This window comes from Brassica rapa, chromosome A09 (assembly GCF_000309985.2).
Source record: "Brassica rapa cultivar Chiifu-401-42 chromosome A09, CAAS_Brap_v3.01, whole genome shotgun sequence".
NCBI lineage: Eukaryota > Viridiplantae > Streptophyta > Magnoliopsida > Brassicales > Brassicaceae > Brassica > Brassica rapa.
Genome location: NC_024803.2, coordinates 41,822,687 through 41,836,224, shown reverse-complemented (window position 1 = coordinate 41,836,224; position 13,538 = coordinate 41,822,687). Strand labels below are relative to the sequence as shown.

At 31.4% G+C, this 13,538-nt stretch overlaps 2 protein-coding genes across 3 annotated transcripts; both read right to left on the bottom strand.

The window, feature by feature from the left end:
- Positions 1–394: 394 nt before the first annotated feature.
- Positions 395–13,423, bottom strand: LOC103842957 (protein NRT1/ PTR FAMILY 8.3-like). 2 transcript variants are annotated; one of them, XM_033278823.1, is made up of 7 exons: positions 12,577–13,423; positions 12,390–12,492; positions 12,089–12,306; positions 10,880–11,439; positions 3,116–10,390; positions 2,925–2,964; positions 395–2,528 (listed from the first exon to the last, which is right to left on the bottom strand). In XM_033278823.1, the coding sequence occupies exons 1-5, from the start codon at positions 12,625–12,627 to the stop codon at positions 9,586–9,588; spliced, it is 1,737 nt and encodes a 578-aa protein (XP_033134714.1). In that variant the 5' UTR covers positions 12,628–13,423; the 3' UTR covers positions 395–2,528; positions 2,925–2,964; positions 3,116–9,585. The 2 variants fall into 2 exon arrangements, with proteins under 2 accessions (XP_033134714.1, XP_009117889.1); XM_009119641.3 differs by having other exon boundaries at positions 395–2,229; positions 2,414–10,390.
- LOC103842958 (putative Myb family transcription factor At1g14600) lies at positions 630–3,572 on the bottom strand. The gene is made up of 6 exons (XM_009119642.3): positions 3,331–3,572; positions 3,116–3,192; positions 2,925–2,964; positions 2,414–2,528; positions 2,109–2,229; positions 630–1,048 (listed from the first exon to the last, which is right to left on the bottom strand). The coding sequence occupies exons 1-6, from the start codon at positions 3,470–3,472 to the stop codon at positions 824–826; spliced, it is 720 nt and encodes a 239-aa protein (XP_009117890.1). The 5' UTR covers positions 3,473–3,572; the 3' UTR covers positions 630–823.
- Positions 13,424–13,538: the final 115 nt, after the last annotated feature.

Sequence of the window (13,538 nt, the reverse complement as noted above, 5' to 3'; positions counted from 1 at the left end):
GTCCTCATTATTTTCAAGTAAGCCGGGTCATAAAATAGGCTTCTCGAGAAAAATCAACTCATTCCCTCACAAGGCTGAAACAATGCTTGTGGAGTGGTAAGCAACACACACACGCCTTAGCATCCAATGCAACAATCACCAAATGGTCCAAGAGTCTGCTTGTTTCTTCCCCGGTTCTAAAACTCTGGAAAGTAAAGTCAAGAATATTAGAAAGCAATACATAGTTTAGCAGAACTTGTAGCTTTAAAATTAAAGTCATAGCAGCAACGATCGTAGTGGATCCAAATTCATAAGAACAATTACAACCCACATGCAACCACAAACAATCGCAATACTGCTATTTCCCATAAATAATTTAAATTTCTGCTATCACTTTTTCCCGCAAAATTAACGGTTATAAATTTAATGCGTTGATAAATTAAATTACACCAAAAAAATAATTACACCCACTACTTAACGGTAAAACGTTGCCTTTAATGCTTCTTTTCTGGAATACATATAACAACAAAGATTAGGCAAACACACTAATCACCGGATGAGCCATTAATTTTCATTCAAACAAAAACAAAATGTAATCCAGTCTTCCCTCTTAACATGTCGTGTAATCAATCTGTAATCCAAGTGCTTCATGTGAAAACCAAATCTAATCATAAGTTTACAACCACTCAAATTGCTTTGGCTCCAAATCGACCGTGACAACGTACGAAGGCCCATAAAAACATCGCGAACGAGAACAAATTTAGAAGCCTAGCTAAAACACTGCGTTAAAAAAAACCTAAATGTTCACTACACTAATATTGAAAACAAAGGAACAAAGATTCAGCTAAGAAGAAGAGGAGGAAAAAGAGAGATTAAGATTAAGATCAATCTTTGAAGAAGCGAAACAATCCCTGGAAATGAAAGCAGACGAGACTGCTTCGCTGGTTTCACTAAGTGACGACGACGTATTGCTTCTCCAACGTTTCTGAGAATTATGAGGATGATCCAACGATAGAGACAGTGTTAAATCTTCTTCTTCGTTGACCCAAATGTTCTTCGTTCTCTGTACCTGAATAAGCTCAAAGCCACAAGTTCTTAGTTCCTGATAGCTATTTTAGCTTTAATTGTTAAAAAAATCTCTTATTATGTAATAGCATTTCACAGTCGAAACTTAAGACAAGTCCACAATATATTAGTATAGTCTAAATCATTTAAAATCTCAAATGATATGGGTATTAGTTATTAGAAGCTGTAGATTATAGAATAGGAAAATATTATGATTAGGTTATAAAATCAGATTAATTCACTAAGTAATATTGTGTACAGAATTTTGATCTGTAGAATTTAATGTTGTAGTTGTAATTAAAAAAAATAAAGTTCAACATCAAAACATCAAATTTGGTGTCTTTTTAACACCAAAACATCAAATTTTATTTTGGTGCACCAATCCTCTAGTGTTGTCATTAGACTATCTCCAATGGAACACAAAAATTTACTCTATATTTCACTCTAAAAAAGAGTAATTCTATTATAGAGTTGAATTTACATCAATAGTTCACTCTATAATAGAGTGAAATATAGAGTAATGTTGTTTTTTTATTCTAAATTCAATATAGAGTAATATAGAATAAAAAAACAACATTACTCTAAATTTCACTCTATTATAGAGTGAACTATTGGAGCAAATTCAACTCTATAATAGAGTTACAATATTTTAGTACTCCCTCCGTTTTCTTTTAAAAGACGTTTTAGAATATTTGTTTTGTATCATTATAGTTGACGTCCTCGGAAAACAATGCAAGATATAATGAAATAAGACTTTATTTACCCTTATTATATTTTCTTTTTTTAAAAAGAATGTGTGTAACGAGAGATGATAATTAATTGATGGAGAGGGTAGAACAGATATTGTATTAGGTGCCTTAATTTGTGTGAAACTTATAGAACGTTATTTAAAAAAAAACAGAGGGAGTATAAAATATAGAGTAAATTTTTGTATTCCATTGGAAATGTTCCTACACTGCTCAATCGTTTTATATAATGAGTGTTAATCTGAGTCTAAAATACTGTTTTACTTCGTAAATGCTATTTATGAAACCATATTCTGAAACTGAATATATTTTTATTACCTCGAGAAAGTGGTTAGACTGAAATTTGTTGGACTCGCCAATGCCTGCAAATGTCTTCGTTCTCTCCATGCTAATGTTGTTGAGAAAGTCATCGTCATCATTATCAGCTGAAGTCCGCCCTCTTCTCCCCAAACAAAAAAGGAGAGCAAAAATTAAAAAAATTCGACAATTCATATTCAAACAAAACTATATGATAGCATACCTATTTTCTGGAATAAAATTAAAAGACTTGTCAGAAACAAATTAATATTCCCTTTCCATTTCTGCCAAAAAGTAAAATGAAAAAAAAATTAAAATAAAATTACCTAAAGTTGAAAGAGTGAAAACCCAAAAGACAATCATTCCTTGCGTGTTCAGACAAGTTGTCATAAAAATGATCTTCATTGTCTTGTCTTCTTCTTCTTGAAGATGATGAACTCTCTTTTGTCGCCCAGAAATATATGATAAAAACATTAATTAATTAATTGACCATCAAATTTAAGAAGCATCTATTTACCTACAAGACATAGATAAATTCTTTTTCCCTTGTTATAATAAATATTTCACCAGTATTTATACTTTTATGACAATGGTCCAGTGAAAAATACATTCATGCAGTACAATTTTGATGTGAATGGTGGGAACAAGACCAACTGTATGACTGAATTACCCTATGTATATGTATGACAATGGTCTAACACGACTTAAATTTATAAATTACAGTTTTGATGCCTATAGTTGGAGTTTGAAATTAACCGTCATAGTCTTGACTTGTGGCGTAATAAGTGTAATTGACTGCCTTAATATGTGATCCCAAATATTTCTAAAATTTATTACCTGATCGTCCAAGAAGAGTGGGTTTGTATCCTCTATACATCTGCGGCATGATCAAAACAAAAAAGAAACGTTTTAAATATTCAGATTACTAAACAAACAATCAAATTATTATAAGCTAAGGTGAATAAAGTAGTATGATGGCCAAGATAATAAAAATAATAAAAATGAAATGTTTCATCATTTTGTTTGACCTGGAGATGGCTCTTGACGTGTGATATTGTTAGTCCCTTTACATCCATTATCTTAAGAACAAGTTTTGGAGTTGCTTCTGTTTCATTCAAACCCAAAAAAATACAAACATTTAGATCTTGAAGATGACGATTGATGAACTTTTAAAAAAAACTTTTAAGACATGTTTTTTATAAAAAGGACAAAAAGAAATAAAAGTTGGTTTGACAAAACTGACTGTATTGACCACCGAGCATATCAACGGCGTGAACGAAGTTCTGATGAAGCTCCGGCGTCCATTTCAGGCGAGGTACCGGAGACCGTACGTACGGTCTAGCTCCACTAATCCCTCCGTCGCTGCTCCTTCCGCATCTACCCATTTAGATATTAGCCCACGAAAACCCTAGTCTTTTTGTGGTGAAGAAGAGAGATTGTGAAGAAAAAGAAGTAAAGAACCCTACGAGTGGAGAAGGTTATAGACTAATAAGGACGATCTTTTCTGTTTTTATAAAGGATAAAGGTTTCTTTTCCTTCTATTCCCTTTTGTCTCTTTTAGAAGAACTCGTGCTTATATGTGTGTTTGTGTTCGTGTTTATGTTTGTTCAATGTGAATATTTATATTATATTTGTGCGTGTGTATAAAAAGGTAAAGAAAATAAAATTTCAGAAATTATGATATATGATAATTAATTTCTTGGACGACCAAAACAGAAAGAAGAAATATGGGATATTTTTTTAAATTACCAGCTGGAATGTTGTTATACTCATATAGTCTGAGGTGACATGTGTTTTGACCTAACAGAATAGAATACATACAATCTTGATAGAAAAAAGAATAGAATACATTCAACGCAAATTTATCATCCATTTGACTTTGCATGTATTAGTAGAAAATAGCTTTTCAAGAATCTTTTTGAATTTTGGTTGGTATCAATAATCCATGGACCACTCCCGTTGGAGAAAAGTTGTCATGCAAACTATTATCCAGATAGTAAAGAGGTTAGAGCTTTTGGTTTTGACACAGTAAGTGTCTATGAAAAATATGAGATTTGCATACTTTGAAAACTAGTCTACATACAAAATTCATGTGATACGTGTAATACAAAATGGTTCTCTTATATCAGAATATGTGCTTTCGATTTGTCCAATCCTAATTGCTTACAATAATTACCTTATTGGGATTTACCCAAATGAAAAATTTCCCTAACGGTGTCAAAACTTCTTTTTTCATCATAACTCTTTTTAGATCAGATTTAAAAAATGTAAATAACCCAACTGCAATGCTTTGACCTTAAGATCATCATTCTTTTTTTTTAGTTTCCTATTTTCTCTTCGTTTTTTTTTTTGTTTTTTTTACGTATTTAAACCAACTTTTTTACTTCATTACCCTAATTTCCTTTTTTCATTTTCGTCCATCTCCATTTCATCATTTCATCACTTTTTGGTTCGTTTCTAATACTCCATCTGTTTCATATTAGATGATGTTTTAGAAGATTTTTATTGTTTCAAAATAGATGATGTTGTGATATTTTTATGTTATTTTTAGCTTTATTGAAAACTGTGTAATCAATTAGATGTTGTAGTCATTTATGTAATTGGTTGGATGATTTTTAAATTATATTTTTAAAACTACTTTATAGAAAAAAATAATTTTCTTAATCTTTGTGCACTAAAGAATAACATCATCTATTGTGAAACGGAGGGAGTAGTTTTTTTCTGATCAAATTTCGTTTCTAAAAAAAAAATATAGTTTTATATACGCAGTTTTCATTAAAAATGTAATGATATTCACTACACAAGCCCCTATGCTTCTGCTTCTTTCCTGTCCTCTTACCTTTTCTGATTTCTTGCTGCATGTTGAAAACAAATTTAAATCATTTCCCTATGTGGTAGCCCAGTAAAATTACTGGTTCGTGATTGCAGTAATTCGGATCCCACATTGTTATAGATAAATTAAATTAAAAATTAAAATTAAAATAGAGAGAAGAAGAGGAAGAGAAAAAACGTAGGAGGTTGCTTAAAGTAGGAAGGTGGTGGGACGTAAATGTCGTCGATGACGAAATGGCCAAATGGGTATGTAAGTGGTGCTTGTGCACATCTTCTTGACCGTAGACCCGGTTTGTCATCAGCTTAGTTTTTATTACAATATATATTTCAGTTTTTCCCCTGGGTTTATTCTATGTTTTTTTGGGGTGTAAATGTTAATACTTCCGTGTAGGATCAAAAACTAAGCAAAAAGTATAGGGTTTAGTAAAATGATTACTGTCATCATTTTTAAAGTAAACAAACCTATATAGATTTTATCAATCAATCCATTTGTTTGCAGTAGGCGGAACTTATTTGGCATGTTTAACTTATTTTACACCCTTTCTTAAGATGTACCAATAATACCTTTTTCAACTGTGTATTTTATTTAGATCCTAGATATTCAACAAAACTGCATACGCAAGAATTCCAACAAAACCGACCAAAAAGAGAAAGTTGCATGTATAACACTACAAAAATCAAACCAAGCCGTAATACTAAAATCAATTAGAGGTGATTTTAGAGGTTACGTACGTCCAAAGTAGACCTTTTACCCCATATAAATCACGAATTCTAATGTAAGAATATTTCAAGGAGATGTTTATTGACTTTCAAGATAAAGACTTGTTGTAACACATAAACGCTATGATTTTCTTCACGCTGCACCTAAAATCTAGCCGTAGTGTCGTATACGTGGTATAATACACATGTAAAATACGTACGACATATAAGTCAAACCCCACTTTTCTTTTATGCTTTCGAAAATCAAAGTAAATTTTGTGAAATTTAACCTTGATTAAATGGTTAATCAAGTAAAATATTTAAATATTGGTTTTACACACAAAAGACATACGAGTTACCTATTATGTATGTAAGATGATCAAGCATTAGCTTTAGGGCCAGTTAAGTTAATAATAATTTAGGGGCCAATTGATCACAAAAAAAAAATTAGGGGCCAATTGCATTAAAGATCAGTTGGTTCTGATGGTAACTAAACTTGGTTGGTAGTGTATTCAAAGTGCTAAATTCGAACCCATATTTCTATATATTATAACACTACTTTTAGTTATAAAATGGCCAAAAAAATTAGTTGCTCCTAACTTTATATATGTTGTCAGGCACGGCCCTGATCGCATACGAGTTAAGCAATTTCTCACATATAAAGTTGGTGCGACGAAATTCATTCGGTGGGTACATGTCGCGACATTAGTTAATTGCTCTCTGAAATAATTCTTATGATAACGAAAAATCAAACATGCAATGAATTCCCAAATAGATCCAAAATCAATTTAATGTGAAATTGACCACAGGTCCATGATTCATGGCTTTTACTACAAACCAACATTCAATAAGTTTCTTCAACTGATACATATTTGTGTCTGTGAGTTGTATATATACATGCAGCTTGACAATAATATAGGATTGTTGAAAAGTTTTGGATTATCATAACAGCTAAATTCTATTTTGATTGGTCAAATTTCTTACCGAACCATTTTATTAGATTTGACCACTATAATAATCAATACTATTAAAAAAAGAAAAAGTTTTAATAAATCTACTTAAAAAAAAGTTGTTTGAACTCTTTTTTTTTTTTTTTGAACTTCTCCTATATATTATAATAATATGTGACAAAATATTTACCTATATACGCGATTTTTACTCTAACTATCAAACTGGATACATTATTATTTATTTTTAACTATTTAAATCATCGATTGCTAAACCACCATACCCAAACAAAATAAATTACATGAACCAAAACCAAAGCACAACCTATTATAACATAACTTTATCGAAATATTCATTCCCCCACTTATAAAAACATCGAAATATTCATTTTACCCACAAGGAGCATAGTACCATCGACTACACAATTAATTTCTAACACAGATAAAATCCAAATTAATAAAACCAAAAACTTAAACATAATTAAATTGAGACCCACATTAAATATAAAATAGAATAAAGTCCAAATACTTAAGAACATAACTTACAAAAATATATGTGAATAAAACATTCTTTTTAAAATCTAACTTTTAATAATGGAACATATGTCTCTGATACTCTTATAAAATAGTAAATTGTAGTTTAGATTTACATTATAGATACTTTTATATAAAAAAATTGAAAATATTCTAATACTTGGCATTATAATTGGTAGTTTGATTGTTAATAGACATACAATTAAATGTAGCATAAATCGTTACTAATAACACTATATTTATCCCAGTTTCAAATTGTTATACTATTTTTACACACAAATGAATCTTCAAACAAACTTCAAAAACGCAAACGCATGATCTAATTTCATACAAATTAATTGTGCTTACGCAAATGACCTATATATTAGTGATATAATCTTCAAAATTATATGATTCAAACCCTAAATTTCATAATTATAAAAAACAAAACAAAATCATACCCGCGCTTTCAAGCGCGGATCAAAATCTAGTTATCATTTATTACTCCATATATTTCGGAGTAAGTGTCATTTTAACTTTTTTTGTTATACAAAAATATCACTTTACAATTTCATAAATATATACTTATTTTCAATTGAAAATTAATTGAAAACTGTATTAATTTTATCAATAATTTTATTTATCTCAAAAACTATTGGTTAAAGAGGTATAATTAATAACAATTTATTTATATTTCTATTATTTTTTTAATTTGTGTAGAAAATGTCAAATGACACTTATTTAAAAAGGGAAGGAGTAATTGATTTCAATCACATATATAACACATACACGAGGGATCTAAAATCGAAAAAATATAATAGTAGAAAGGTGCAATCACCCGAGAGAGAAAAACACCTAGAGAGGGTTTGTTTAAAAGTGTGATTTGAGAATAGGTGGGTCACCAACAAAACATATTTAATACATAACTTTTCTTCTTAAAACGGTTTAACAAAAAAAAACTTTTTGCCAGAAAATATGTTACTGTTACTAATCAAAATAATGAAATATACAATAGTATAGATGTGGCAATGTGAATAAAATTTATGGTAGTGGATGTATATAACAAGCTTAGTAGGGGATAAGGACCAGTTAAACAAACAATCCGTGATTTTTCTTTCCTTAAAAGAAAAATCATCTTATCCCTATATCTTTAGCTCCCTTGTCCAAATATATCAAACTATGAATTCTAACTCAAACAAAAGGATATCGCAACAGGTAGAAAATTCAGTGCTATAAAATTAGTCTAGGTGCCACCCGGATGTCCGCCTAATCGACAAATCGGATTTAAACTATCTAAACAAAACAATTTTTTTACACTTTTTCAAAAATCGATCTAGACATTCAAAAAATTGGTCTAATCACCCGATTAATCAATAATTTCATATAAAACGCTTAACGACCGCCTATAAATTTCTTGATCATTGAAAAAATTCAAGAGAAAGTGTAGGTTCTAAAGGCACCACACATGGTTATAATCATGGCAATATAGAGATAATTGAAGAACAACACAAAACTGATTGTGTAGGTTGTAATGTGGCAGGTCAAAAGGAAGAAGGAGAGGGACATAGAATAATAATCTCCCTTTACAGGCTTTGTATAAGTTCTCTTATCCACCAACCATTATTGCAATTTTTGACGAATTTCCTATACAATGCAGAGTGTTCAGGCCGGCCGGTCTAGTGTTTATGGAGCCCCTACAGGAAACTTAAAACTTCTGACAATTCATTTTTTTCTTCAAATGTAGACAAAAATAATTAAAAAAAAAATCAACATTTGTTTCATGTGCTCTAGATCGGTATGAGAGTATATATGTTCCCTGGTTCTATATTCTTTTCTTGGAATGCACAACATTATATACAGGTATGAGTTGTTGGAGATGAACAAATCATAAGTTTTCATATCCAGATAAAGGGTCTGAGAGTATGTATCAAACGTTAATATACAAAGCTAATTTAATTGGAGTCCTGGCCAGGCGAATAATTATAACCTTTTACCTAACAAATGATCTCACCAAAGAGAAAATCAGACACTTACCTGATGTTCCAGGGAAAGCGGCAATGAAGTATAATGGGCACTAAGACTTATGTAAAGAGTTATCAGAGTGAGCATCATTACATCAAAGAATGAAGGGATACCAAATATATGTTAGATAAACACTTTGAGGAAATGAAAAGGCTGCAGCAAAGTAATCGTGGGTCCAGTAATACTTATTCAAGTTATTGAAAGCAGATCAAACGTTTGATAGAAAAAAAAAAGAACAGAAAGAAAAAGGAAGATATTTTGTACTAGAGATGGAATATGGCATTTTATGTATACTTGTCTTGCAAAATTGTCAAAAAAAAAACTTAAACTATGGTTGGTTTTTTGTCTGAAAACATTGCTAACATTAGGTTCGTTTTCGGTTTGAGAAAACAACAAATAAAATTGATGAATTTCTACAGATAAGTTTGATAATTTTATATTCTGATTAGACAACAACAACAAAAACGTGAATAAAAAGTAAAAGTTTATAACGTCTTCTTCTGTTTGTAATTAACAGCAGAGAAAACGTAAACCACCGCATTCAAAATGCTTAAACCGGCCAATAACCAGAAGAAATAATCAAGATGTCCTTCGTTGAGATCATCCGTAATCCACCCATCTCCACCGTCCTTGGTCGTGAGATACGTCACCACCGTGAGCAGCAACGAGCTCAAGTAACTCCCAAACGCATAAGTCAACAGTCCCAATGCACAACACAGACTCCTCATCGACTCTGGTGACTGACCATAGAAAAACTCAAGCTGTCCTATACAGTAGAAAACCTCAGCTGCACCGAGTATGAAAATCTGAGGAACCTGCCACAACACAGTTAAAGAAACAACTGTTCCTGTTTCCACCACCCCAAGCCGCACCTTCTCAACGATGGCTGCTGATACAATAGAGAAGACCGAAATGACAAGACCTATTCCTATTCGTTGAAGCACGGTGAACCCATTGTCGTTCCTTGTAATAAGTTTGGCGAGCGGGACGTTGAAACGGTCGTAGAGTGGAACCCAAACTAGGACGGTGATGCAGTCGAAGACCCCGAGGGTCGCTGGGGGGATCTTGAAAGAGCCGATGTTGCAGTTCATGGCTCTTCCTTGTTGGACAAACATTGTGGAGACTTGAGCGTGGAGAGATGAGAAGAGGATACCTGAAGCCCATATTGGAAACATTCGTATAAGAATCTTGAGTTCTTCGACCTGCGTAACGGTGCATAGACTCCAAGGACTTAAAAGATCTCCAGAGTTCGCTTCTTGTGCTGATATAACAGCAGCTTTGTCAAGGTACCTACATTAATATACAAATATCTTTTTTTTATCAAATTGTATACCGTCAAGCGGTTCCCATAGAGTGGTGCATTATGTCTTCGTATGAATGCAGAATTGTTGAATGTATAATCATTAGTAAAATTTTCATAATTTATAATAACACAATTATTCATCGTAAAAAGAGTGTATATATCGAACCAAACTAATATCAAATTGATCTTCAATCTTGAAATCTATTTTTAGTGAGTTTCAAATCATTAGTGAGTTTTAATGATTTTGGAGGTTATTAATATTTTTAACTAATAAACTATATATATATATATAAAACTTTCAAATCACTATAAATTTTCTTAAATCTACAATTTAAAATGTTTTCATTGTTTTTTAAAATAATCCTTCATGTTTGAATAACATTAGAATTGTCAGTTAATACAAATGATTTCAAATGTCATTTTGAACAAAAAATAATCATGAAAATCAAAGATATGATGAGAAGAGAAAGGATTACTTGTAATCATCTGTGTGCTCGAGTTTCCTACTTTGGACGACCGCGTAACTCAGGTTTTGTGTTTCAGTTTCATATAAAAGTGTTGTGTCTTCAGGGACTTCGAGATTCATCTTACGAAACGAAGCGACAAGAACTTGACAAATCCGTGTGATGGGACTACCTCTAGGTTTCTGAAACCTATAAAGTGGCGTGCCAAAGAAGAAACATATGATAGCTAGTCCCATGAAGATAGTAGGTATCCCGAAACCTAACCCCCAACCGATATTCTCTTGAACCAACACTAGACCAGACGATCCAAACGACCCGATATTGATACAGAAGTAAAACCAGTTGAAAAAAGAAGACTTTCTCACTCGTTCACTCGAGTCGCTGTCGTCAAACTGGTCTGCACCAAAGGTTGCAACGCACGGTTTGATTCCCCCGGTGGCAAGAGCTATAAGGTAAAGCCCGAGAAAGAATGTTATGTTCTGAGCTGTGGTCGGTGATGGGCAGGAGTCTCCAACGCAGTCAGCGGGTTTCAGATATGGAACCGTAGCAGAGAGAGTCAGAGCAGACATTCCCTGAACATCAAGTAAAGAATGGCAAATTTCCAAAACAGCATTTTTAAAATGTTTATTCAAAAAAAAATATCTAATGATAAAAATATCAAAATAGCACTAATTTGATAAGAAAAACACTAAATTATTTTAAGTCCTAAACTCTAATCTCATCCCACCACTTTAATACTAAACTATAATTTCTATGATGTGTGTATTGTTACCCAGTGTTAAAAGGAAAATCAATAAATCTAAACCAAAACATAAAACAAAAAAATGTATTTTTAATTTTTAATTAATACTCTTTCTGTTTCAGATTAATTACCGTTCTAGAGTCTACAATATTTTCATTTCAAGTGTAGTTTTATGTGTACAGTTCATTTAGTTTCAAAATTTTCAATTTTATTTTTATTCTTTTAGCTCATTAGTTAATATAATCAAAATAATAATATAGTAATTGGGAGTAAATGTGAAATTTAATAATTTTCAATATGTGTGAAAAAAACAATGAAAAACAAAATGAAATGAAAGGTGTATTTTTCTTGTGAGCTAGTTTTGTCATAAAACATTATTTAGTGTTATCTAAGGGTATTTATCGATAAAGAACAAAACAGTGTTCAACACACACACTCCCCAAAAAGACTGGTCCAAACATAGTATAGATAATACTTACGAGGAAATAAATGGAGGAGAAGCAAGCAATGGTCCAGTATCGACCCAAATAAGCATCGGCTAAGACGGCTCCAATGAGAGGAGTGATATAACAAGTCCCTTGCCATGTTGTGACGTTTCTAGCAGCGGAAACGTTTCCTTGGTGCAACTTAGTGGTTAGGTAAGTAATGAGATTGATAGCAATGCCGTAGTAAGCCAACCGCTCACAACATTCATTCCCTGCACATTTAAAAAAAAAAAGAGAGATCAGTCTCTCGGAGCAGTTAAAGACAACGAAAACAAAGTGAAGAAAATTTATTCACCTAGAATAAACGGACAAGCTTTCCAGTTTCCGGTTCTGTCTTTTAATGGTGGGTTTCCTTTGATGTCGACTGAACCATCTTCAGCATATAGTTTCAGTTCCTCCTGGTTAATTTGAAAACTTGTTTAGCAAACGCAACTGATGTTTGTATCCTTTCAAATCTTTTATCATAATGATGTTGACTGAACCTGTATTAACACTTGTCCGATGAGGGACTGCTCTTCTGCAACGGAACCCATAGCTTCGTCAGAGAAATTCCTGTTATCAATCACTCACGCTTCTAGCATTTTCAAAATTCTCTATGTTAGACAATTGGTCAAGTCCCAAGTTATAAAGGGTCCGTTACAGAACTTGATGATGGCATGCAAGCCACGTGCTTAGTTCTATACAAACCCAATTCTATCTCTTAAAACCATCTCCGATGTATTTCTCTATTTTTTCTTCTATAATAGAGTAACTCTATAATAGAGGTGAGTTTCTCTCCAATGTATTTCTCTATTTTTTCCTCTAAAAAGGAATATTCTTAAGAGATTCTTTTAAAATTTTACAATTAACACATTTTAACTTATAAATATTAAAAAACTGATCCATTCATTATATCTTTTGGATTTTTTCCATAAAAGTGCAATATTATTTAATTTAAACAGTTTGTTACGAAAAACATTAAACAAAAATAATAAAACAAAGTATACATTATCTGACCATCATTATGGAGATCCGGAAGTAATTTACCATAATATTAAGGTGTTTTAATATGTTGTAATAATTAATATTTAAATAAATATGTTATCAATATGTAAAGTTTATGTAGATTTTTTTAGTAATTAAACTATAATTAATAATTTTAGTTTTAAATATAAAATTAAGTATTATTTGTTAAAAATTAGACTTTCGAATAAAATAATATTATTATTTATTTATTTTATTTACTTATAACTGTAAAAATTAAAAATATTATGTAAACAAAAGATAATTGGGTTTTATATGTAAAATAATGTATTTCTACATAAACATGTATTTTAATTATAAGCACATAAGTTAAAGGACTATTGTATAAATAAAAAAATATGCCTCTATTATAGAGGAATGCTATTTTTTTCCCTAAATATAGAGGAGAAAATAGCAATCTCTATTTTAGAGTAAGAAATAG

What these genes read in the sequence shown, in the direction of transcription:
- LOC103842958 (XM_009119642.3), bottom strand. Translation starts at nt 3,472, where the DNA reads ATGGGTAGATGCGGAAGGAGCAGCGACGGAGGGATTAGTGGAGCTAGA. An exon ending in TATGCTCGGTGGTCAATACA is followed by an intron (nt 3,193 to 3,330) that starts GTCAGTTTTGTC and finishes TGAATGAAACAG; the next exon opens with AAGCAACTCCAAAACTTGTT. An exon ending in ACGTCAAGAGCCATCTCCAG is followed by an intron (nt 2,965 to 3,115) that starts GTCAAACAAAAT and finishes ATCATGCCGCAG; the next exon opens with ATGTATAGAGGATACAAACC.
- LOC103842957 (XM_009119641.3), bottom strand. Translation starts at nt 12,627, where the DNA reads ATGGGTTCCGTTGCAGAAGAGCAGTCCCTCATCGGACAAGTGTTAATA. An exon ending in AGCTTGTCCGTTTATTCTAG is followed by an intron (nt 12,307 to 12,389) that starts GTGAATAAATTT and finishes TTAAATGTGCAG; the next exon opens with GGAATGAATGTTGTGAGCGG. An exon ending in TCTCCTCCATTTATTTCCTC is followed by an intron (nt 11,440 to 12,088) that starts GTAAGTATTATC and finishes CTTGATGTTCAG; the next exon opens with GGAATGTCTGCTCTGACTCT.